Below are 27,282 nucleotides of genomic sequence, written 5' to 3'. Positions count from 1 at the left end.
AAAAATACAAAATTACCTGGGTGTGGTGGCCCATGCCTGTAATCTGAGCTACTTGGGAGGCTGAGGCAGGACAATCACTGGAACCCGGGAGGTCGAGGCTGTGGTGTGCCGAGATTGCACCATTTCACTCCAGCCTGGGCAACAGGAGTGAAACTCCGTCTCAAAAAGAAAAAGAGAAAAAGAGAAAAAGAAAATTTATTTTTACGTCAGGGCTCGGTAGCTCACATCTGTAAATCCCAGCACTTTGGGAGGCAGAGGCTGGCGGATTGGCTGAGGTCAGGAGTTCGAGATCAGCCTGGCTAACATGGTGAAACTCCATCTCTACTAAAAATACAAAAAAGGTAGCCCGGCATGGTGGCGGGTGCCTGTAATCCCAGCTACTGGGGAGGCTGAGGCAGGAAAATCGCTTGAACCTGGGAGGTGGAGGTTGCAGTGAGCCGAGATTGTCCCACTGCACTCCTGCCTAGGCAATATAGCGAGACTGTCTCAAAAAAAAAACAAAACTATTTATTTATTTTTTATTTATTTATTTTTTGAGACGGAGTCTCACTCTGTCGCTCAGACCAGAGTCTCACCCTGTCACCCAGGCTGGAGTGCAGTGGTGAGATCTTGGCTCACTGCAACTTCAGCCTCCCAGGTTCAAGCAATTTTGCTGCCTCAGCCTCCTGAGTAACTGGGATTGCAGGCATGCACCACCACAACCGGCTAAGTTTTGTATTTTTAGTAGAGGTGGGGTTTCATTCACCATGTTGGCTAGTCTGGTCTTGAACTCCTGACCTCGTGATCTGCCCGTCTTGGCCCCCCAAAATGCTGAGATTACAGGCGTGAGCCACCGCACCCGGCCTAGAAAATTTATTTTTACTTGGAAGGGTTTTGAGGAGGCTAACAGTACAGTCAGATCAGTGGTTCTCTACCAGGCATAGGGAACTTGGCAAGAGGAATGACTAGAGGCCCTTGTTTGTTCAGGGGTTCAGGCAGAGATGAGGGAGTCTCCCTGAGACTGGTAGAAGGGAATGGGAAGTGACTGAAAGAGAAGGGTTCCTGCTGGGGGAGCTGACATACTATTTGTTAAAAATGACCTAAAGCACATAATAATTCAGTTCTGTTGACCCTACTGTCTTCTCTCCAGACATTGCCCTAGCCATCATGGAGGTGGCTGAGGTGGAAAGTCCTCTGAACCCCAGCTGTAAGATAATGACCTTCAGACCCTCCATGGAGGAGTTCCGGGAGTTCAACAAATACCTTGCATACATGGAGTCTAAAGGAGCCCATCGCGCGGGTCTTGCAAAGGTGATTATCCTTCGATGCTTTAAATGGAAAACAATCACTTGGCCTTTAATTTATGTTCTTAGTTTTCACGATGTGGGACATTGTTTCTGAAGGAAGAAATTTGCAAAATCTTTGTTCTTGTTAATCCATGTGAAACATTTGATTTCTTCAAATAGTAATTGTCTTATTTTTCTTCAAGTATAACTATTCATACTAGGTTGTCTTCTAAGGCTTAAAAAAAAAATCAAAACCAGCCAAGGGTGGCTGATGGAAACCAAGGAGATCCATGTATGGGTTTCAGAGGTGTGAGAGTATTCATAGTTTTTGTCAGTTTTTTTGTAGACAACAATTATTAACCTGAAGGTTAACCACAATTTCTCTCTCCTATCCTTTTTCTTTCCTTCTATGTTTTTTTCTTTTCTTTCTTTTTTTTTTTTCGAGACAGAGTTTTGCTCTTGTTGCCCAGGCTGGAGTGCAATGGCGTGATCTCGGCTCACTGCAATCTCCACCTCCCGGGTTCCAGTGATTCTCCTGCCTCAGCCTCCCGAAGTAGCTGGGATTACAGGCACCCACCACCATGCCCCGCTAATTTTTTTGTATTTTTAGTTGAGACGGGGTTTGACCATGTTGGCCAGGCTGGTCTTGAACTCCTGACCTCAGGTGATCCATCCGCCTCGGCTTCCCAAAGTGCGGGGATTAAAGGCGTGAGCCAGTGTGCCCGGCCTCTTTTATTTTAATATAACAATTATTGATATATTTTATCATATAATAATATTGTATAATGCATCCATTTAAAGTGTGCAATTCAGTGATTTTGAGTATATTCACAGAATTGTGCAATCATTACCTCTATAGAATTCTGTAACATTTTCATCATCCCCCAAAGAAACTTCATATGCATTAAGCAGTCATTCCCCATTCCCTGCTATCACCCCCAGCCCATAGGCAACCACAAACTGACTTATTCTCTCTCTACATTTGCCTATTCTCTTTTCTTTCTGGTTATTTGTTCAACAAATGTGGAGATTGCCTGCTATGTGCCAGACACTATGCCAGGTGCTAGAGGTAGGGATGTGGGGGAGCAGAACAGACAATGTTCCTGCCCCCATGGAGCTTACATTCTAGTTGTAGCATCTTAGAATGATGAAATAAGGACATTTAAGCACAGATCCAAAGGATAAATAATAAACCAGTCTTTTCAAGATATGGGGACAGAAAGAATAGCAAGTCCAGCGGCCTGGAGGCTGACCTGTACTTTGTGGCTGGGAGGAATAGGAAGGTGGTCAGTGGACTTGTCTGGCTATGGTAAGGCATTTGGGATTTTAAGTGTAGAGGGAAGCACTGACAGGCTTAAAGTGGGAGAGGAAGATATGGTGGCTGTTTATTTCTTTCTTTTGCTATTTTTGGGACATTATTTTGAAAAGATCACACTGGCTCCTACATGAAGAATGAATTGGTGTTGTGGGGGCAGAGCACAAATAAAGCACCTTGTCTGGGATAGTTATATTTATCTAGTGAGGAGCCAATGGTGACCCAGACCAGTGAAGATGGGAGAAGTTGTCTTTGGTCTGGATATGTTTGAAAATATCATCTTATCTTATTCTTACGGGTGCCAGATAATATTCTTAAAAAAAAAATGGTAGGGACTTAAGCCTTGTGGGTATAAGTGACATGCCCCGAGTCATAGGGGTGGTCAGTGAGGTGCTGAGGACTCAGTGCACATTTGGATGCATAAGTCCAAAGTAAGATCTTTGAAAGAGAGATCCACTATATGATATAATTCATCATCCAACTTGAGATGGTTTATGTGTCCCTTCTATAATGTAAGTCTTTTTTAATTAAAAAATTTCCCATGGAAGAATATATTTCATTGCACTTATTTCAATTTATTATTGTTCTAAATGTTAAATTTATAATCTGGGTTTCTGTAGACTTGTCAATATCACTGCATAAATCCCTGAGTCCTGACAGAGCCTGCTGCCAGGCCGAACCACTCAGTTGCACTTATGTAAAGGGTTCTCCTTGAAATCCCCAGCTATGGAGGTCAGATAGCATGGAAAACAGAAGATAGTTGAGGAGAGAACTTCCAGAACTATTGGGATTGGTGTTCAACTCCTCCTGCAAATGGACCTGATGCTACTTGTAACCCACTACTTTACTGTTTCTGGTATCTGTACCCTGAGGCCTGTAATTAGGTTGTATATATATATATTTTTTGTTGTTGTTTCTTTTTGAGACGGGAGTCTCGCTCTGTTGCCCAGGCAGGAGTGCAGAGGCACGATCTCAGCTCACTGCAACCTCTGCCTCCTGGTTTCAAGCTATTCTCCTGCCTCAGCCTCCTGAATAGCTGGGATTACAGGCATGTACCACCATGCCTGGATAATTTTTGTGTTTTTAGTAGAGACAGGGTTTCACCATGTTGGCTAGGCTGGTCTCAAACTCCTGACCTCAAATGATCTGCCTTCCTTGGCCTCCCAAAGTGCTGGGATTATAGGCACGAGCCACCGTGCCCGGACATGTATCTTGTTAAAGTTCATGCCCTTCCTAGAAAATTTTTTTTTTTCTTTTTTTTTGAGACAGTGTCTCATTTTGTCACCCAAGCTGGAGTGCAGTGGCATGATATTGGCTCACTGCAGTCTGGACCTTCCAGGTTCAAGCGATCCCCCTCCCTCAGCCCCGCAATTAGCTGGGATTACAGGTATGCAGCACCATGCCCGGCTAATTTTTGTATTTTTTGTAGAGCCAAGGTTTCACCATGTTGCCTAGGCTGGTCTCGAACACCAGGACTCAAGTGGTCTGCCCGCTTTGGCCTCCCAAATTGCTGGAATTATAAGCATCAGCCACTGCCCCTGGACCCTTCCTAGAAAAGTTTTAAAATTTGGGAATATTAAGTTGAGTGAAAATTAATTAGGGGTGGGTGAGAGAGAGAGGAAACAAGATAAAGAGAAAACAAACAGAAACTAAAGCTTCGTAATGACTTTCTCAGATGAGCTATCCTTAGTTTAACTTCTTTATTGGGTTAGCTCATCAAAAAAAAATCTCATTTGGGCCGGGTGTGGGGCTCACGCCTGCAATCCCAGCACTTTGGGAGGCCGAGGCGGGTGGATCACTTGAGGTCAGGAGTTCGAGACCAGCCTGGCCAACATGGTGAAACCCCGTCTCTACCAAAAATACAAATTTTAGCCGGGCTTGGAGGTGGGCGCCTGTAGCCCCAGCTAATTGGGAGGCTGAGCCAGGAGAATCACTTGAATCCGGGAGGTGGAGGGCAGAGGTTGGGGATTACCATCTCTTCTCTGGGCTCTGAATGCAGCCCTTTGTTCTGTTCTCTCCCACTTTTGTTTCTGGAAAACATGTACTGTGTTCCACTGAGATTAGTAGAGTGTCCTGTGAGGTAGGGTGGCACGTTCAGTAACTTTAGAAGAGGAAACAGCAGCTACCCTCACAAGGGAGCTGCACGCACACAGAGCACACCTGCGTCGCTGTCTGCATTATGTAACTGAATAAAGTTAATGAGAACTATGATTACAAAACACACCTGAGTCCAGCCATGCCTCATTTTTAAAATTGAGACTCATTGACAAAGTTGGAGACATTAATTTACTCAATCCTGTGATAATTTCCTATTACTCATTATTAGGAATACAACGAACTGTTTCAAATCATTTTTGCCATCTTTGACGTCAAGTCACATAAGCTCAGTTTTACTTACTTTCCCTCTTGTTCTGGAAGTTGCAGTAGTAGCATATGTATAAAACTGTACCGAATCAAATCATATTATAAAAGTCAAGACTGCATTAATGAAGCTGGTTTGCTTTGGGGGCTAGTCCTGGGGAACCGAGCCACCCATGATGTTCTTTGTTAATGCACTATTTTTTTTTTTTTGAGACAGGGTCTTGCCCTATTAGGCTGGGTGGTGTGATCGTGGCTCATTGCAGCCTTGACCTCCCAGGCTCAAGCAAGTAGCCTCCCAAGTAGCTGGGACTCAGCCTCCCAAGTAGCTGGGACTACCCACGCCTGGGTAATTTTTTTTATTTTTTATTTTTTGTAGAGATGGGGTCTGCTGTGTTACCCAGAGTGGTCTTGAACTCCTGAGCTCAAGTGCTTCTCCCACCTTGGCCTCCCAAAGTGCTGGGATTACAGGCATGAGCCACTGTGCCTGGCCCGTTAATCCACTATTGCCAAGATTTAATGAATTGGTCTTAATTTATGATTTGAAGAAATTGGTTGAGTAAGTGCAACAGTAGTGACTTTAGCTTCAGATGACAGTCTGTCTTGGTTTTTCTCTTTCCCATTTTTTAGATTCATGCTTTAAATTTAACATTTTTTTTTGAGTGGAAGATTTGACACTTTGTCTACAAAGTTGATGGTCAGGTTGGGAAAGTGAAAAGAGTGGCAGTCTCTTCACATGTAAAACTTGTACTGTTTTTGTGGAAGGAGATTATGATGAACTTTTTTTATATATGAAGTGGGTGAAATTGGTCCCCAACAGAAATCTGAACATAGATTGTCCTGGACTGTAGCTTAGGCACATCGTGTAGTTTTATGAACAGCCTAGAGAGTGCAAATAGCTATCTTTGCTCACAAGGTGAAGAAAGATTGTAAGAAGCACCACTCTTTCTCTTCCTTCTCCTTGCTCACTAGGTAGATGGTAGAAATTGCAATTTATTTCAAGGCAAGTAGTGCAAATGCACATTTTAGCCGAAAGTTTCCCACAGGGAATAGGGGCCAGGCTGGGTTTGTGGGGTTGTTGATAAAAGAAGGTATATTCTGTTTTGATATAATCAGGAAGGTGAACTTCAGGAGGAATGGCTTTCCCTCATTTAGATTCACTAAACATAAAGATTTAACTTTGGAATCTTTTAAAGACCTCAGTATGTTGTGTTTCCCTATGCAAGAAAATCTGATGTCTTAGGATTTCAAATTATAGTTAAAATAAGATTTTTGTTATGGAGCTGAACTTCTGAAAATATATTCCATTCGAACTCTTTAATTTAAATGAACTTGTACACAAAAAGCACAAGGTAATATTTGGATTTTTGTAAGTTTATTGTGTGCCTTGCTTCTCTGTCTTTAGAAAATTGCTGCAAAATATTTTATAGGCAAGCAACTTCCTTTTCTTTCTTTTTTTTTTTTACAAAACAAAAACATTTAATTCTACACATAATATTAATTTTGATTGTGGATATCTTTATTGCTAATGAAGAGCCTGAATAAATCTATGTTCCTTTTTTTATTATTCTGGCTTATTTCTGAGGAAAAAAGTTAGTTTTTATAACATTCTTAAATATAGTGCCCCTCCCCTTTCAATATGTCATCAAAATAGTAAGGTTATTCATATTCATATGAATGTAGTAAGGTTATTCATATTCATATAGTCTGATTGTTCATATTCTTTTCAAATATTGAGTGTGGCTGGGCATGGTGGCTCACGCCTGTAATCCCAGCACTTTGGGAGGCCAAGGTGGGAGGATTGCTTGAGCCCATGAGTTCGAGACCAGCCCTGGCAACATAGCGAGACCACATCTTTTAAAAAAAAAAAATAAATAAATAAAAAAGGCCAGGCACAGTGACTCACGCCTGTAATCCCAGCACTTTGGAAGGCTGAGGTGGGTGGATCACTTGAGGCCAGGAGTTTGAGACCAGCCTGGCCAAATGGTGAAATGCTGTCTCTACTAAAAATACAAAAATTAGTCGGGTGTGGTGGTGCACATTTGTAATCCCAGCTCCTTGGGAGGCTGGGACACGAGAATCACTTGAACCTGAGAGGCTGAGGTTGCAGTGAGCCGAGATTACTCCACTGCACTCTAGCCTGGGCAACAGTGAGACTCCATCTCAAAAAGCAAACAAACAAACAAACAAAAAATTAACTGAGCGTAGGAGCATGTGCCTGTAGTCCTAGCTGCTTGGGAGGCTGAGGTGGGAGGATTTCTTGAGCCTGAGAGGTCCAGGCTGCTGTGAGCTGCGATCATGCCACTATACTCAAGCCTGGGCAACAGAGTCCCTGTCTCAAAAAACAAACAAACAAACAAAAAAGTCAAATAAAATAATGAGGGTGTGATTTCAGTAACGTATACTATGAATATTTATGTATCTATTTTATTTTATTTTTTAATTTATTTTTATTTAGTTCTTTTGAGACAGGGTCTTGCTCTGTCACCCAGGCTGGAGCGCAGTGGTGTGATCTTGGCTCACTGCAGCCTTGTCCTCCCAGGCTCAAGCAGTCGCCCCACCTCAGCCTCCCGAGTAGCTAGGACTATAGGCGTGTGCCACCACACCTGGCTAATTATTGTATTTTTTTGTAGAGCTGAGCTTTCGCCATGTTGCCTAGGCTTGTCTTGAATTCCTGAGCTCTAGTCATCCTCCGGCCTCGGCCTCCTGAAGTGTTGGGATTACAGGCGTGAGCCACCATTCCTGGACAGTATTCTCATTTTAAACAAACATACCTTGGAGGATATAAAATATGTAGTATCCTTATATTGCTAATGAAAATTAAGGTAAAATTGACAGCTCACTGTGAGGCGGTTTTATTTTTTTTGAGCTAACAACTCTCACTTATAAGCTATGTAGCACTGGCCAAGTTACTCATCTCCTGACCCCAAGTTTCTTTATCTGATGATGCTTGACTTGAGTTTCACAGTTATAGATACATGTAGACCTAAATGTGAAAGACAAGACTTTAACACTCTTAGACTATAAAGTAGACCATTTTTATGTCCTTGAGTAGGGAAATTTTTTTTTTTTTTTTTTTTTTGAGATGGAGTCTCGCTCTGTCCCCAGGCTGGAGTGCAGTGGCGCGATCTTGGCTCACTGCAGCTCTGCCTCCTGCCTCAGCCTCCAGAGTAGCTGGGACTACAGGCGCCTGCCACCATGCCCAGCTAATTTTCTGTATTTTTTTTAGTAGAGGCGGGGTTTCACTGTGTTAGCCAGGATAGTCTGGATCTCCTGACCTCGTGATCCACCCGCCTTGGCCTCCCAAAGTGCTGGGATTACAGGCGTGAGCCACCGTGCCCAGCCTGACCTTGTCTCTTAAAAAAAAAAGACTGGAGGGCAAGTTACAGGATAAGAGAATATATTTACATGCTCTTGTGCAGACGTGCGCTCTCTCTCTCTCTCTCTCTCTCTCTCTCTCTCTCTCTGTATATGCCTACATATACACATACACATCGAAGAGTATTCTCCTTGGATATATAAAAGAATATATAAAAGACTTCTATACATTAATAAGAAAAAACCCAACAATGCAATAGTAAAATGATAAAGAGACTTGAATAAGTACTTTATAAAAGAGAGTATCAGTGAGCTGGGCGCGGTGGCTCATGCCTGTAATCTCAGCACTTTGGGAGGCTGAGGCGGGTGGATCACCTGAGGTCAGGAGTTTGAGACCAGCCTGGCCAACATAGTGAAACCCTGTCTCTACAAAAATACATAAAATTAGCTGGGCGTGGTGGCAGGCACCTGTAATCCCAGCCACTAGGGAGGCTGAGATAGGAGAATTGCTTGAACCCAGGAGGTGGAGGTTCCAGTGAGCTGACATCGCACCATTGCACTCCAGCCTAGGGAACAAAAGAGAAACTTTGTCTCAAAAAAAAAAAAAAAAAAAGTATCAGTAAGGTCAGTAAACATATGGATGAAAAGGTTTCTTTCTTCATTTATTCGGAAAATACAAATAAAATTCACACTTGAGTACCATTGTACACTTAACAGAAAGACTAAGAGTTAAATGATGGACAGTATTAGGTGATGATGAAGGTGTGGAGGAATGGGAACTCTCGTATGTTGCAGTTGGGAGTGCAAATTGGTGCAACCACTTTGCAACAGTTGGCAATATCTATGAAATTTGAACTACACGTATCCTATGTGTCAGTAATTTGACTCTTAGAAGTGTCTGTGTATGCATGGATGTTTTAGAGACCCATGTGCATATATGCACTGGAATATCTGTACAAAAATATTAATAGCATTATTTGCAATAGCCAATAATTAGAAAAAGCCACATGACCGTCAATGGTTATCAGTTTATAAATACATAAATATTTATAAGACAAAATACTGAGTAGGAATGAAAATCAAAGAACTTCAGCTACATAGGCTGTTACATTTGCTTATTTATTTATTTATTTTGAGACAGAGTCTCACTCTGTCACTCAGGCTGTAGTGCAGTGGTGTGATCTCAGCTCACTGCAACGATTCACCTGCCTCAGCCTCTGGAGGAGCTTGGACTACAGGCATTGACCACCACGCCTGGCTAATTTTTGCATTTTTAGTAGAGATGGGGTTTCACCATGTTGGCCAAGCTGGTCTTAAACTTCTGACCTCAGGTGATCTGTCCACCTTGGCCTCCCAAAGTGCTGGGGTTACAGGAGTGAGTCACCGTGTCTGGTTTAGGCCGTTATATTTAAATCTCACAAAATATGAGTGAAGTATAAAAGATAAACCTCAAGTAATATATACTGTAGGGTTACATTTTTATACATTTGCAAAACTGGTGTATAGGTATGTATATAGAGGCATAAAACTAAAGCCCAGCAATGAAGTCATTGCCATAAACACCATAATTGTGGTTACCTCTTGGGCAATAGGGAAGATGTGGCTGGAAAAGGGCGCTTGGAGGGCCTGTATCATGCCAGCAGTATCTTGCCTCTTACACCTGGGCAGTAGGTCTTTTGGTGTTTGCTTTGTAATAATTCACAGAGCTGTGTGCTTGTGATTATGCATTTTCTACATGTGTACTGTTTTTCAATAAAAAACCTTAAAAAGATTGTTTTAGGCCAGGCATGGTGGCTCATGCTTGTAATCCCAACACTTTCGGAGGCAGAGGTGGTCGGATCACGCTGTCAAGAGATCGAGACCATCCTGGCCAACATGGTGAAACCTCGTCCTATTAAAAATGCAAAAATTATCTGGGCATGGTGGTGCGCACCTGTAGTCCCAGCTACTTGGGAGGCTGAGGCAGGAGAATCGCTTGACCCCGGGAGGTGGAGGTTGCGGTGTGCCGAGTTTGGGCCATTGGAGTCCAGCCTGGGCAACAAGAGCAAAACTCTGTCTCAAAAAAAAAAAAAAAGTTTGTTTTAAAAAAATTAAAAAAACTTCTAAAGGTGGTAAAGTGGCCAGGTGCAGTGGTTATTGCCTGTAATTCCAGCACTTTGGGAGGCCAAGGCAGATCAATTGAGCTCAGGAATTTGAGACCAGCCTGGGCAACATGGCGAAACCCCATCTGTAACAAAAAGAAAAAGAAAAAAAAAAAGAAAAGTTCCAGCAATAGATCATGAATTGCTTCATGACGTTGTACATTCTATTTTAATTTAATTTATTTGTTTATGAGACGGACTGTCACCCAGGCTGGAGTGCAGTGGTGTGATCTTGGCTCACTGCAGCCTCCACCTCTTGGGTTCAAAGTGATTCTCCTGCCTCAGCCTCTCGAGTACCTGGGATTACAGGTGCCTGCCACCACGCCCGGGTCATTTTTGTATTTTTAGTGGAGATCGGGTTTTACCATACTGGCTAGGCTGGTCTAGAACTCCTGGCCTCAAGTGATTTACCCATCTCGGCCTCCCAAAGTGCTAAGGTTACAGGTGTGAGCCACTACGGCTGGCTGTTACCTTCTAATTTTAAATCCTATCAATATGTATTTTTGGTCTTAATGTTTTCTGGATCTTTTCACTCTTAATAATTAAGTACTTAAATACTACAGGCAAACACTGGTGTGCTAAGGCACCTTATACTGGCATTTGAGAGTTGATAGTGCACATCTCTTCCCAGCTGCTTATGTAGTGATGTCACGTTGGTAGGTTCAGATTGGCCATGGTGGGAGTATTATGCCATGGAAACAGGTAAAAGCTACAAATCAAGGTTTCCTCCACCTTTCTGGAAAGCTGGTTATTAAAGATCTACTAGCATACCACTGTGCTATCGCCATATTGTGTGAGAAGTCTATAAAGAATATAATGTTGGCCGGGCGTGGTGGCTCACGCCTGTAATCCTAACAATTTGGGAGGCCGAGATGGGTGGATCATGAGGTCAGGAGTTCAAGACCATCCTGGCCAAGATGGTGAAACCCTGTCTCTACTAAAAATACAAAAATTAGCTGGGCGTGGTGGCAGGCGCCTGTAATCCTGGCTACTCGGGAGCCTGAGGTGGGAGAATCGCTTGAACCCAGGGAAGCGGAGGTTGCAGTGAGCTGAGATCGTGCCACTGCTCCCCAGCCCGAGTAACAGAGTAAAACTCTGTCTCAAAAAAAAAAAAAAAGAATATAATGTTGACTGTATTTACTTATTTTTCTCATAATAATATAAACAGCACATAGGTACTTAGATCATATTCAATAAAGATGAACTTCTTTGGGGAAGAAATTATTTATGTAAACATAATTTCATCTTTTTTTGTTTTTCCTGAGACAGAGTCTCGCTCTGTCACCCAGGCTGGAGTGCAGTGGCACGATCTCAGCTCACTGCAACCCCTGCCTCCTGGGTTCAAGCGATTCTCCTGCCTCAGCCTCCCGAGTAGCTGGGACTGCAGGCGCGTGCCACCACGCCCGGCTAATTTTTGTATTTTTAGTAGAGGCGGGGTTTCACCATGTTATCCAGGTTGGTGTTGAACTCCTGACGTGGTGATCCGCCTGCCTCGGCCTCCCAAAGTGCTGGAATTACAGGTGTGAGCCACTGTGCCCTGCCAATTTCATCTTTTGAGAGGTAGGTTAACATAATCGCTCAGTGTGAATTCAAACTGTTTTAATTAGAATTTCAGCTCAAGTAGTCTTTAGCCATTTTAACTTCAAATTATTTAACTTCTGTGTGTCTTTCAATTTTATCTTTAAAATCAAGATGTTAATAGTACCTACTCAAAATGAGTTTAATAGAAGTACAGTGTTTGGGATAGTGAGTACTCAATAAATTTTGCTATTGAATAACATCATATTGCTTTATTGCAAATATTCATCTTTTTTTTTTTTTACACATTTGTCATAGAGATACTGAGAAATTCTTCAGTTGTAGTTTATCAGAATACTTAAAAGCTAAATTACTTGGAGTATTTTCAAGATGATATTTTATTTCATTATTTTATTTTTAGGTGATTCCTCCTAAGGAGTGGAAGCCAAGACAGTGCTATGATGACATTGATAATTTGCTCATTCCAGCACCAATTCAGCAGATGGTCACAGGGCAGTCAGGACTGTTCACTCAGTACAACATCCAGAAAAAAGCGATGACTGTGAAGGAGTTCAGGCAGCTGGCCAACAGTGGCAAGTGAGTAGAATCAGTTTGCTATTTCTGTTTCCTTCAAAGATTTATGTAAATATGTTAAGAAACAAAGTAGACAGAGGAGCTTATAAATGAAAAGCAGGAGTCTCCCATGCAATTTTCACCCTTCATTGAACTGTTTCTGTTTTCTGTTCTTTAGGTGGTTGCCTGAACATTTGACTTAAAGAAATTGCTCTTTATTTTATTATCTCATTCCTAGTAGTTATACGTGGAACTTCTTATCCTATAGTTGCCATGAGTTTTCGATTCTACACGATTCATGTTTTTGGGCAGTTTTTTTGGTGTGTGTTTGATAATGTTTAAGCCTTAAATGATTTATATGTATTAGAAGATTAGTACTTTTAAAAGCAAACCTTGAATGACTTGAAAGGCCACCATTGCATTAGTTATTTATTGCTGTGTAACAAATTATCCCAAATTGGCCAGGCACGGTGGCTCATGCCTGTAATCCCAGTACTTTGGGAGGCTGACGTGGGCGGATCACCTGAGGTTGGGAGTTCAAGACCAGTCTGATCAACATGGAGAAACCTTGTCTCCACTAAAACTACAAAATTAACCATGCGTGGTGGCACGTGCCTGTAATCCCAGCTACTCAGGAGGCTGAGGCAGGAGAATTGCTTGAATCTGGGAGACAGAGGTTGCAGTGAGCTGAGATCACGCCATTGCACTCCAGCCTGGGCAACAAGAGTGAAACTCCGTCTCAAAAAAAAAAAATAAATAAAAATAAATAAATAAATTATCCCAAATCTTAGCTGCTTAAACCAACCCATAATTTCTGAAGGTCAGGAATCTGACCTTCAGATTCTGCCTCAGGGTCTCATGAGGTTGCAGTTAGCATGTTGGCTGGGCTACAGTCATCTGAACATTTAATTGTGGCTGGAAGATTCTCTTACAAGAGTGCTCCCCTTTCATGGCTTTTGATGGGGTCCTCAGTTCCTTGTCATATGGACTGCTCTTCATGTCATGGCAGCTGGCTTCTCCCAGAGCAAGTGATCCGAGAGAGTTAGCAAGAAGGAAGCCACATGTCTTTCCTTGCCCTGTTTCAGAAGTGACACACTGTCACATCTGCCATATTCTATTTGTTACAAGCCAGTTGTTAAGTGTAGCTAGCCTACACTCAAGGGGAGGAGAATGAAGCTCTACTTCTTGAAGGGAGGAGTGTCAATGAATTTGTGGGTATATTTAAATGTTGTCACAATTATTATTATTAAACTTCTTTTAAAAAATTCTGATATGATAATTAAGGCCCCAGATGAAAGCATAAATCTTACAAAAACAAAATAAAACAAAACCTGAAAGACCAACGAAAAATCTTAGTTTCCAAATTCCCTGGATGGGAGTGAATGAGATTAAGACTTTGGATGAATTTAGGTATCTTCCTTTAAAAAAATTATATTTGACATTGTAAGCACATGATGCTACTTGAAGACTCTTATTTCTGCATGTTAAATTCCTACTGTGGAACATTCTGGCTATTCCAAAGAAATTGAAAATTTTATGTTTGATATAATTTGAATCATTTCTTTTGAATTTTTGGGTCAGTATTAATAGAGTTTTATTCTTTCAGATCTTATTAATTGAGAACATGAAACTTTCAACAAAGATTGGAAGCATTTTCTTTCGAACTCTTCCAGAATTCTTTTATAAGTGCAATGCTGTTGAAACAAGATTGCAGAGGCAATTAAACCTGTTTACGAGTATAAACTGTTGACTGTTTTCTGTTACTGTGTTTTAGTACCCATTTCCAGTGTCTCTCTTAAAGTGTTAATTGAATAGGTTAGGTAATTGAGTAGTAACTCTGCTTAGCTCCTTTGATATTTCAAGGGATACTTACTAAAAACTATTGTTAATACTCCTGATAATTGTCATAACTGCCATAGGAAAGGTACAAAGTGCTATCAGGTTTCAAAGGAATACAAGGCTTCTGTGGTTGCTCATAAGGAATGGGTAATTTCATTTTGTAGGCACTATTGAGATGGATTTTGAAGGATGGTCAGAAACATTTCTACCAGTTACAAAAGTAATATGTGCTTATTTAAAATTTCAAAAATACGCTGGATGTGGTGGCTCACACTTGTAATCCCAGCACTTTGGGAAGCCGAGGTAGGTGGAATGCTTGAACCCAGGAGTTCGAGAGCAGCTGGATAACATGGCAAAATCCAGTCTCTACAACAGATACAAAAATTAGCCAGGCAGGTGGTATGTGCCTGTAGTCTCAGGTACTCAGGAAGCTGAGGATTGCTTGAGCCTGGGAGGTTGATGCTACAGTGAGTCGTGATTGCACCGTTGTACTCCAGCCTGGGTGACAGAGCGAGACCCTGTCTTGAAAAAAATAAATAAAATTTCAAATATAGCCATATATAACTTTAAGAGGCAATCATTGTTAGTATTACTTGGCAATTCAAAATATTATTAAGACTTGAGCCTTGAAGTTCTTTCTTCTCTTGTTATAAAGAAACTTTGATCATCCTCTCTAGCCCATTTGATTATTTCAGCATGTTATCGGTTTTCTACTTCAAGATAATTTTACTGAGTACATATTTTATACATATCTCTGTTAAATTATTACTCTACTGACTTGGTTGTAGATTTACGCTTTCTGAAGATAGCCATTCAGGTGACATTGTTTTGTGTATCACTGTGTACACAGTGCTTGGTATAGTATCTGGGATATGGTAGGTGCTTTTTCAAATGAATAAATAGTGTTATAAAAACTAAAATCCACTTAAAATGGTATAAATTTTTAGGCAAATTTTAAAGATTTACTTATTAACAGAATATACATTTCTTGACATTCTGGGGTTTAGAGATGGTTTAAAAAATTTTTGGTTCTTTTTTTAGTTGTAAAATGTAACCATTATGGGAAATTATTTGAAAAATTATTACTAGCTTTAATTTTATTTCTTTTGAAGTTAATTTACGCTGGGTACAGTGGTTCACGCCTGTAGTCCCAACACTTTGGGAGGCTGAGGTGGGAGAATTGCTTGAGCCAGGAGTTTCAAGACCAGCCTGGTCAACAAAGTGAGACCCTGTCTCTACAAAAAATAAAAAATTAGCCATGCATGGTGGCATGTGTCTGTAGTTCCAGCTACTTGGGAGGCTGAGGCAGGAGGATTACTTGAGCCTGGGAGGCCGAGGCTTCAGTGAGTTGTGATTGCACCATTGCCCCCGAGCCTGGGTGACAGAGCAAGACCCTGTCTCCAAAAAGATAAATAAATAAATAAATAAAGTTAATTGGTCTTTTGATTTGGACTAGTTTCATTATAATTGTTGTAATGTTAAACAACTTTTGAAATTCATATTTTTTGTATTTCTTCTGCCAGTTTCATGTAGAAATTTATTTCAAATGCCAAGGAAATGGATTTCTAAGCCTCAAGAACCAATGCTCTTACTTGTCAACACAGAGCTGTGCCAGGATCACCTGGTTGTGGAATGGTCATGTTAGGAGATTAATTTTTGTTGGAGACAAGAGGTTTTCTGCTGGGCTGTCTTTTTTTTTCTGAGACAGAGTCTCGCTCTGTTGCCCAGGATGGAGTGCAGTGGTGTGATCTCGGCTCACTGCAACCTCCGCCTGCTGGGTTCAAGTGATTCTCCTGCCTCAGCCTCCCGAGCAGCTGGGACCACAGGTGCGTGCCACCATGCCTGGCTAAGTTTTTTGTATTTTAATGGAGATGGGGTTTCAACATGTTGGCCAGGCTGGTCTCTAACTCCTGACCTCTGATCCGCCCACCTCGGCCTCCCAAAGTGCTGGGATCTTTCCATTCATCTGTTTTTCTTTAGCACCTGACCTGGCATTGGTACACCATCTGTAATGTACTCAGTCTTAGCAGTAGAGAAGATGACATGCTCACTTGTAGTCCAAAGAAAACCTAGAGATTTCCGATATAACTCTAATATAAAAATTTATAATGGTAGGTAATATGAATCACATTACTGATGTGTACTTTCCTCTAGGCACAGAGCCAAGTGCTTTCCGTAATTATCTGATGGAGCCCTCACAACAAGCTTCCTGTTTTTATCCCTATTTTTTAGAAGAATTACTGAGTTCCAGATAAATTCAGCCCCGTGTCTAGGGTTTTGTGGCTTATGAATGGAAGCCTGAGTTTAAACATGGGTAGCCTGGCCCTGGAACTCACCTCTTAAGAACTGTACTGCAATGAGTGAGAGGTTCTGGGTCAGAAGATACGGTTGAAACAGTATTGGGCAAATTTACACTGGATTTGTGGAATAGCTGTGATTGTCCATTAGGAAGGACAGTCCATTAGGAAGGACTCTGATCAGATACTAGCCAAGTCATTTATTTTGTTTAGAATTAATATTTGTTTAATATATTTAAGGATTTTAGAATTTAACTTCAATGGACAATACCAAACTTTATCTTTCTCCCTTAGAGTTATGAGTTTTAAAAAATTGATACTGCACATGCCTGTAATTCCAGCTACTTGGGAGGCTGAGGCAGGAGAATCGCTTGAACCCAGGAAGCGGAGGTTGCACTGAGCCAAGATCATGCCACTGCACTCCAGCCTGGGTGACAGAACAAGACTCAAAAAAAAAAAAAAAAAAAGGTGTTACTGATTGAGTACATAGTGATAGATTGGTCTTGGTATAGGTGTAAAGCAGATTAGGGCTTCCATTTCCAAAAATCTTGGAGGTTTCTGTAGAAGTCCTAATAAACAGCATCTCTGCTATCTTCTCCTTTCTGATCATTCTGTGTTTTGGGGCAGTGGTTCCCAACCTTTGTGGCAAGGGACTGGTTTTGTGGAAGATAATTTTTCTATGGATGGGAGTGGCGGGATGGTTTCGGGATGAAACTGTCCTACCTCAGATCATCAGGCATTAGGTTCTCATAAGGAGTGTGCAACCTAGACCCCTCACATGCACAGTTCACAACAGGGTTCATACTCCTATGAGACTCTAATGCCACTGATCTGACAGGAGGTGGAACTCAGGCAGTAATGCTCACCTGCCACTGACCTCCTATGCATACCTGTTCCTAACAGGCCGCGGACCCATACTGGGGATTGGGGAGCCCTTCTCCGGGAAATAGGGATGTACACCTGTCTCTGTCACCTGACTCTGATCTTTAGTGAGCTTGCTTAGCTTGTGCCTGGAATTCCCGATACTGCTGGAACCTACTAGCAGAAGTGGTGGAATGATGACAGATTAATGGTGCTTTCATGCTAATCCTTTTTATTAAAAACATTTTTAAGGCTGGGTGCGGTGGCTCACGCCTGTAAATCCCAGGAGTTGGGAGGCCGATGCAGGCGGATCACCTGAGGTCGGGAGTTCGAGACCAGCCTGACCAACATGGAGAAACCCCGTCTCTACTGAAAATACAAAATTAGCTAGGCATGGTGGTGCATGCTTGTAATCCCAGCTACTGGGGAGGCTGAGGCAGGAGAATCCCTTGAACCTGGGAGGCGGAGGTTTCAGTGAGCCGAGATTGTGCCACTGTACTCCAGCCTGGGCAACAAGAGTGAGACTGTCTCAAAACAAAACAAAAGAAAAACATTAAAAAAAATAATTTTTAAGTCTTTAGAAAATAGAGGGTCTCACTACCTAGGCAGACCTTGAACTCCTGAGCTTAAATGATCTTCCTGCCTTGGGCTCCCAAAGTGCTGGGATTACAGCCACCATGCCCATCCCATGCCCATCCTTTTTATTTTTGACTGTGCTTTATATCCTAGTGTTCTGGGTGAATTCAAATTGTTCTATATTTTAAATACAGTTGTTAAATTAAGTTGTTTGGTATTTTGAATACAGTTGTTCCATTATTTGGTATTCTTGTTACACAGATAACTAGTTTGGGGTCCCCATTATAGTGAGTGTAGATGTCGGTTATTCTGTAGTCAATCTAAAATGTCCAGTATGCTTTATAGGGATTCTACTACTGCTAAATACCTTTTTAACTTCGCTTCATTATATTCTCATTTGTTTCTTTCTTTGCTTATTTTCTTCCTGAAGAAACATTGGTATTCCTTTTATGTGGTGAGATTATTATTCAAATTCCTAATAATACAGAGAAGTAAGTGCTTTTCTGTAATTTCTATGTGAGAGATAACCATTAATAATTTGGTGTACATTTCTTTCTAATGACTTAATATATAATTACAGGTTTTTAAAAATGTAAATAGGATATAGTATACACACTATTATGTAACCTGATTTATTCACTGTGGATAGAATTTGATGTCAGTATCTTGAAAGAGCTATCTTGTTTTATATTCTGTATTTTTTTTAGCTAATTACTAGTTGATGGATATAAACTTGTATTTTCAATAAATGCTGCAGCAAACATCCTGGGTCAACTGTCATTGTACACATCTCTCTGTTGTTAGGGTGAATTTCTACATTTAGATTTTGGGTCAGATATGTCAGTTTTTAAAAAGCTTTTTATATGTGTAGAAAAATTATATGCTGGAATGGTTTTGCCAGCTTATATTCCCACTCTAGTTGTCTAAGAGGTGTCATTATTTTCTTGCCATTAATATATTCAGCATTTACCAATATAATAACTGCAAAATATCTTATTTTAACTTTACTTTCTTGGATTTTTAGCGAGATTATTGTTTGTCAGTGTTTCTTTAAGTGTTATGTCATTTTTATATAAATATGTAAAATTTCTTAGCATAGTATAGTTGATTAAAGATTTTAAAAATACTTTGAAAGCTGAAATAATGACTTTTAAACTGCTTTTCTGCTTCTATTGTTGTTTTTGTGAAAGTAGTTTTCTAATAAAATGTAAAGTAATATTGAGTATTCAGCAATCTTAAGAATATTCAGATAGCTATGTAAATCAGTTTGTATGTTTACTTGTTAGATTTGATAACGTGCAGTATTTTCGTTTTGGTAGGATTTTGTTTTAGAAAGTGATTTAAATCAATTTGGTGGGAAAACCCTAAAACTGACTTACTGGTTTGTACATTTTTGTCATCTACCTTTTACAGATATTGTACTCCAAGATACTTGGATTATGAAGATTTGGAGCGCAAGTACTGGAAGAACTTAACTTTTGTGGCACCTATCTATGGTGCAGATATTAATGGGAGCATATATGATGAGGTACATTCATATTTACAGTGAGTTTTGTAAAGATCATTGGATGTGACAGTTTTGTTACCATTTAAACAATTTAGAAGCGTTCTTTTGTTGTGCTTTTGGGTGATCCATAATTCTTCAAAGGACAACAGGAAATATTCATCAGTAGGATTTCTGCTGCTGGTATTTTTCAAACTGAAGCTAGATAATTGTACAAATACCTGAAATTGTTCAGTAGTAACATGGTATGTGGTTATCTGGCTGATCTTTTCGTTACATTAAAACTTTTTAAAGCAAAAATACATTATAAAAATGTTTGGAAAACAGGAAATATGATGCATCATACTGACACCTTAAAGCAGAAGCAGTATTTTAGATATATTTTTCCAGTACTTTCCCTGAATCATTAAAAAAAAGTTATATTTGAACAGGCTTATATTGTCCTTTTTTTCACAGACAAATTGTAATAATTTTTTTCTTTTTTTAAAAAAGTATGTGTTATTACAGTCTAGCCATTTTAATGGGGGCGTAATTCATTGGTTATATTCTAATTCTTTTTGCCTTTTCCTGATATTTTAAAACCCTAATTCTAAAAGTTCTTTGTCTTTTGAAACCTTCTATGCCCTTTCTCATTATTTTCTTTTTTAATTTATTATTTCTTGAAATTGTTATTTCAAAACATATGGGGTCTCAGTGTATTGCCCAGGCTGGTCTTGAACTCCTGAGCTCAAGAGATCTAACTGCCTCGGCCTCCTAAAGTGCTGGGATTAGAGGTGTGAACCACCAGGCCTGGCCCATTATTTTCTTTCGAAAAATTTCTTATCTACTGAAAGGTGGAACTAGTGCAATACACACCTGGATGCCATTCACTTAGGTTCACCAGTACAGGTTAAGCATCCCTCATCCAGAAATCCAAAATCCAAAATGCTCCAGTGAGGATTTCCTTTGAGCATGACCTTTGAGCATCGTGTTGAAACTCAGAAAGTTTGGGATTTTGGAGCATTTTGGAAGGGATGCTCAACCTGTAAGTATAATGCAAATACTCCAAAATGGGGAAAAATCTGACATCTGAAATACCTCTGGGCCCAAGCATTATGGGTAAGGGATACTTGATCTATAGTTAATATTTTGCCACATTTGTTTAATGTTTGTTTGTGTCTCTTTATCTCTGTTTGTATCTGTCTGTCTTTCTGTCTTTGATGTATGATGCAGACATCACGATAGTTCACCCTGAATTATATAAGCATGTATCTTTTAATGACAAGAGAGTTTAACATTTATATAATATTATCTAGTGTATAGACCATATTCAAATTTTCCCAGTAATGTTATAACTGTCCCCCCGCCCTCCTTTAAGGATTCAGTCAAGGATTCCCCTTTGTAACTAATAAGTCATCTATGGGGTATACTCAAATATTAGGTGACTATCTGTCCCCAACAGCCTTTCATTCAGTGGATTTGGCATCTATGGCATTCATTAATAATCCTTGCCTTAATTCCATTATTATATTATTTTAAAACCTTTTTTATTTTGAAATATAAAACAAGCTAGAAAGTGCATAGAACATAAACCTAGTGCTTTATGAATTATTGTAAAGTGAACACCTGTGTACCATTTCTGACACTGAGGAATAACATTACCAGCACCGTAGAATTCCCTTACCTGCCCTATTACCTACTATAGGCTCCCCTTTTCCTCCAAAGGTAACTAGATATTCTGACTTGAAGGTAATCATTTTCTTCTTTTGTTTAACAGTACAGCTCAGTGTGGCCTGTTTCTGAATTTTATATAACTAGAATCATTCAGCGTACATTCTTTTATGTCTGGCTTCTTACACTTCATACCTTATACCTTCTTATATACCTTATATATATACATGGTTAGCTTTAGAAGAAAACGTTTTTTCCAGCTTACACTTCCTATAGCAATGTTTTCAAGTTTCCTTTGCCCCACATCCTCCCTAACACTCGATATTGTCATTTCTTTAATTTTAGCCATTCTGTTGGTGTGTGTAGTCATGTCTTTTGGTTTTAAGTTGCATTATGATTTTTTCCCCTTATGTTCACTGAGTGTTTGGATTTCCCCTTTAGTGAAGTGCCTGGATTTCCCCTTTAGTGAAGTCTCTTATACACTTTTCTTTTTTGTCATGCTTTTCTTTTTCTTTTTTTTTTTTTGGCTTAAGTTCCCTTTTCTGTGGTTTTAGTGATTCTTATTGGTTTATACTTCTTTATATATCCTGCGTATGAGGTAGTAGCACAATTTCAAATATGAATTTTTAATTGCTGAACACTGTTATTTCAAAGACCATTCTTATTTTTGAAGATATTATATGATATTGTAGAATTGTCATATTGGATGGAATGATGGCTATGTAATTTTCTTAATTTATCAATTAAAGATGCATATTGAAGGATATATGATTGAAATAACACGAGGGTTGGGATTTGTTTTTCAATTACTTAAGAAAATAAAGTTGAATGGATATAGATGAAAGAAGATTGGCCCCTCCCCCTGCCCCCCCCACACACTTTTTTTTTTTTTGAGACAGTCTTGCTCTGTCACCCAGGTTGGCATGCAATGGCATGATCACGGCTCACTGCAGCCTTGACCTCCTGGGTTCAAGCAGTCTTCCTGCCTCCACCTCCTATGTAGCTGGGACTACCTGCAGGCGCCACCATGCCTAGCTAATTTTTAAAATGTTTTTTGTAAAGACAGGGTCTTCCTATGTTGCCCACGCTGGTCTCAAACTCCTGGGCTCAAGCGATCCTCCCTCCTCAGCTTCCCAAAGTGTTGGGATTACAGGTGTGAGCCACTGTGCCCAGCCCAGCAAAATATTTATAATTGAAGCTAGATGACAGACTGGTGTTTTAAATACATATATGTTTGAAATAGTAAAAATGAAAGTTAAAAAAATAGCCTTTCCTCATTCTGCATCTGAATTTTTACTAGTGTAAGTAATCTCTATGTTGAGAATGTATTGTTTATTAAAGTAGTATATTTACATGTAGGAAAATGGAAAAATACAGAAAAACGTGAAGAAGAGAATAAAAAATTGCTCATAAGGTTATCAAACAGGAAAAACCTTTTTGTTTTTGGAGACAGAGTTTTACTCTGTAGCCCAGGCTGGAGTGCAGTGGCACTATCTTGGCTCACTGCAACCTCTGACTCCTTGGTTTAAGCTATTCTCCTGCCACAGCCTCCCGAGTAGCTGGGATTACAGGCACGCACCACCATGCCCAGCTAATTTTTGTATTTTTAGTAGAGACGGGGTTTCACCATCTTGGCCAGGTTGGTCTCGATCTCCTGACCTTGTGATCCGCCTACCTCAGCCTTCCAAAGTGCTGGGATTACAGGTGTGAGCCACCGCACCCTGCCCAGGAATAACCTTTTTATGATTTCCTTTTGGTCTTTCTGTTTTATGTGAGTGTGTGTATATATGCATGCCTGTGTTTGCATGCTGTTCATGTTTACCACCAAAGAGTTGAGAAGGTTTTTACAGTTTTTGGCTTTTGAAGCATTTCCAATATTGCTTTCCAGAAGGATCATTTCAGTTTCTTTTAGCACAGCCACATCTAGACTACCAATTTCAAATTGTACCTTGTATTAAATGGTGGATTTTTGTTCGTTTCAGTTTCAAGTGTATTGTTTGCTGATTTATTCTTTAGCAATAATAAATTTCTTATGAGCTAAATGTAAGTTTAGCTGTTGTGGGCAAGTCATTAGATGTTGCCCATAGGCAGGGCCAAGTTATGCACGTGTGTGATAAAGGTGAGGGCTCAGAGAGAGGCCAAGAGCAGGTTCTAATGCTTAGAGCAATTGTCTGGGAAGGGTGTGGCAGCAAGTAGAACATGTAGGAAATTGATGGTGAGGGATGTGGGCAGATGGGAGTGGGCATATTGGAAACATCTGTGTGGGTCCCGTATCTTTATGCTCTTACCAGTAGGCTTCCTTAAGGAATGTGGCATCTTGCCTTGTTAAACCAGCTTCTGTGCGATTTCCATTGGAATGGGTGAGGCAGCTTAAGTACTGTTGGCCTTTTACACTTAACAAAACATGGGGCCCAGAGAGGGTCAAGGGCTTTTCCAAAGTTGGGAGGCTGGTAAAAGGGCCATGACACGCTGTTGTCCCCCACACCAGTATTAGAGAAGTCATTATGCATAGTCAGTCTCATAGTTGTGGAAATATGTAAAACTAGGTCTTTGTCAACTACATATTGCCCCTGAGCTGATGGGTGTATTTTGTACTTTCTCCATAGTTTCTTCCTGTGTGTTGTAACCTGGCAAATGTTCAGGCTTCAGAGAAGAAGGTTGAGCTGATGGGTCATCCAGATCCTGGACTGAAAGTTGCATGTCTGAGTGCTTGAAAATAAAATAAAACTCAATCTTAAGTTTTTTTTTCTTTTTTTTAACCACCTTTTAAGATAATTAACCTTTTTGTTCCCTTATTTTTGTATATATAATTAAGAGTTAGAAGCAGCATGTTTGGGAACATTTTCAGAAAAATTGATACAAAAATGTCCTGAATTAGCTGTATGTATTTGGTAGGGAAATAGCATAAGCATTGACTGTAAAGATGAGGTTGATGGACTTTGGTTTGCAGTGCTTATCAATTTACTGCTTGTGTTTGAAAGCCATTTACTCATTGGCATTTCTTCAAGGGAACATTGACTTTAGACTTCAGATTTGTGTGACTTTTGTTATTAAAATCCAATGAACAAAATCCACTGGTTTGTAAACACGCAGTTTTAAAACATCCTCATCGTTTACAGGTTTTAGAGCTGGGACTCTATCATTTTGGTAGGACCTACAAGGCAGTATTTTATAGAATTTCTGCAGGCTGTGTGGAAGCATTTAGCAGCTCCTGAGTTGGACTGACATTTTCATGCTTTTGTAGCATAAAGAAAGACATGAGAGGAGTGTTGTAAACTGCTTCTGGTAAACAAAACCAATCACACTCAAGACACCTAAATTCAACAAATGAAAAATAACTTGTATTTACCCCCCTTGAGGTAGACAAAGAATAACAAGGGAAAAGAGTGCATTAAAGGGCGTGATGTAGAGTGAGTGTAATAACTGCTTACTGTCAGGAATGTTTGAATTCATTGTAATGAATGTGCATTTAAAAAGCCCATGGATTGTTTTGCTGTTGACTGTCTTATCTTTATATTGTTTAATCCTTTAGTTCAGTATTTAAATTGTACCAAGAACTGGTTTCTCGTGGTTCATGGCATTATTTTGAAATGAATTATAGAGTCATCAAATTGCAGTTTACTTTTTCCTTGAATTTCTAGTGGTAGCTATTTCCCTTAATCTTAAAAGAATGGTAAGAAAATCGTAGCCTTTTTTTGGTGGGGGTGGGAGTTCTTGGAGAGGGTATGGGGAGATAAGAGAAGTAATTTGTGCAAGGTGCAAAGACGGATACGAATCCTGCTTCTCAAGTAGTTCATAGACTTTGTGGGGTGGGGGGACAGTTGGTGCAGTGGGCTTGACTCTTTGCAGCCTGCGAGAGAGGCAATATGAGCAGGACTGCATTCAAGTAAGACTTTCTGGAGTGGGGACGACATCTGAACTTGGCTTTGATGACTAAGTTCCAGTGAAAGGAGAGAGAGTGAAAGGTGGGACCAGAGCTAGGTAAATTGAAGGGTGAGACCACACCTAATAGTGTCAGTATTTTTGCTGAAATTGCAGGTTGTTTGCTGAGCAGGAACATAGGAGGGTGAGGAAAAACTCGAATAGCAGCTGTGGGATATGGGAGAGGGGCCTGAGACAGGGCTGTGGTCCTGGGTTGTGGATCTGACCCATGGCCCCACAGCAGCCCCACCTGCTTTGTTCCAGAGTCTGAATTTTGTCTCTTAGCCCCAGGCAAATCTTTTAAGGAGCAGAGAAGGTGCCATGGTAGTTGTGATCCAGCTGGGATATAGCATAGGAATTAGGGGTGAGGGTGTTTTTAAAGGACTAGATCAGAATAGTCATCCTTGACAGAAGAGGGAGAGGGCCTGGAAATCCCCTGGCTTGTGTCTTGACCTCTCTCTCTTTTTTTTTTTTTTTTTTGATAATACTTTAAGTTCTAGGATACATGTGCACAACGTGCAGGTTTGATACATAGGTATACATGTGCCATGTTGGTTTGCTGCACCCATCAACTCATCATTTACAGTAGATATTTCTCCTAATGCTATCCCTCCCCCAGCCCCCCAACCCCCGACAGGCCCCAGTATGTGATGTTCCCTGCCCTGTGTCCAAGTGATCTCATTGTTCAATTCCCACCTATGAGTGAGAACATGCGTTGTTTGGTTTTCTGTCCTTGTGATAGTTTGCTGATAATGATGGTTTACAGCTCCATCCATGTCCCTGCAAAGGACATGAACTCATCCTTTTTTATGGCTACATAGTATTCCATGGTGTATATGTGCCACATTTTCTTAATCCAGTCTATCATTGATGGACATTTGGGTTGGTTCCAAGTCTTTGCTGTTGTGAATAGTGCAGCAGTAAACATACGTGTGCATGTGTCTTTATAGTAGCATGATTTATAATCCTTTGGGTATATACCCAGTAATGAGATGGCTGGGTCAAATGATAATTCTAGTTCTAGATCCTTGAGGAATCACCACACTGTCTTCCACAGTGGTTGAACTAATTTACACTCCCACCAACAGCGTAAAATCGTTCCTATTTTTCCACATCGTCTCCAGCGTCTGTTGTTTCCTGACATTTTAATGATCGCCATTCTAACTGGTGTGAGCTGGTATCTCATTGTGGTTTTGATTTGCATTTTTCTGATGACCAGTGATGATGAACATTTTTTCTTGTGTCTGTTGGCTGCATAGATGTCTTCTTTTGAGAAGCGTCTGTTCATATCCTTTGCCCACTTTTTGATGGGGTTGTTTTTTCCTTGTAAATTTGTTTGAGTTCTTTGTAGATTCTGGATATTAGCCCTTTGTCAGGTCTTAGCCTCTCTTTCATTCTTTTTTTTTTTGAGATGGAGTATGCTCTGTCATACAGGGTGGAGTGCAGTGGCGCGATCTCAACCTTCACCCCTGGGTTCAAGCAGTTCTCCTGCCTTAGCCTCCCGAGTAGCTGGGATTACAGGTGCATGCCACCACACCTGTCTAATTTTTGTATTTTTAGCAGAGACTGTGATTCGCCATGTTGGCCAGACTGGTTTCTAATTCCTGGCCTCAAGTGATCTGCCTGTCTTGGCCTCCCAAAGTGCTGGGATTATAGGCGTGAGCTGCTGTGCCCGGCTGGCCCCTCTTTTATTCTGCTGCTGCTTTCAGAGCTTGATTTCCTTAGGTTATACTAAAAAATCTGAACACCATGGACAGTAACCTATGGCAACAGTAACACAACTTAAGCAAGTTATTATTTTTAAAACCAAAAAACCAAGACTCTCAAAGGCATGGGGCGAATCCAGCCTTTGGGTATATATTGAAGAGCAGGGTTTGGCTGTCAAGTTCTGCCTTTTGCTGGTTTTTGTAATAAAGCTTTCTTGGAGCCCAGTCTTTTTCATTTGCATATTATATATTTGTGTGCTACCGTGGCAGAGGTGCTTTAGTTGTGACAGATTATATGGCCTTCAAAGCCTAATATATTTACTGTTTCTTTGCAGAAAATGTTTGTCAGCCCCTTATATGGAGGATAATTATTTGTTCTTGGGGAAGGCTGTAAAAATCCTTTTTGAGATAGATGGGATATAAATAAAATTGGAATGTTC

The 27,282-nt window shown here is 40.4% G+C and overlaps 1 protein-coding gene across 9 annotated transcripts in view; it reads left to right on the top strand.

The window, feature by feature from the left end:
* Window positions 1-27,282, top strand: part of KDM4C (lysine demethylase 4C) — a 420,634-nt gene that overhangs the window by 34,749 nt on the left and 358,603 nt on the right. For 8 of the 9 annotated variants that reach the window (XM_063696408.1, XM_055350581.2, XM_031014365.3 and 5 more), the window contains exons 2-4: window positions 1,130-1,290; window positions 12,337-12,512; window positions 19,475-19,589. In XM_063696408.1, coding sequence (XP_063552478.1) covers window positions 1,147-1,290; window positions 12,337-12,512; window positions 19,475-19,589 — 435 coding nt within the window. In that variant the 5' untranslated portion in view covers window positions 1,130-1,146. Of the gene's footprint in view, window positions 1-1,129; window positions 1,291-12,336; window positions 12,513-19,474; window positions 19,590-27,282 lie in introns of those variants that run through there. The other variant, XM_063696411.1, reaches the window with a different exon arrangement.

This window comes from Gorilla gorilla, chromosome 13 (genome assembly GCF_029281585.2).
Source record: "Gorilla gorilla gorilla isolate KB3781 chromosome 13, NHGRI_mGorGor1-v2.1_pri, whole genome shotgun sequence".
NCBI classification, from domain to species: Eukaryota; Metazoa; Chordata; class Mammalia; order Primates; family Hominidae; genus Gorilla; species Gorilla gorilla.
Note: the sequence above shows the minus strand (reverse complement) of the source record. Positions and strands in the feature narration are given on the sequence as shown.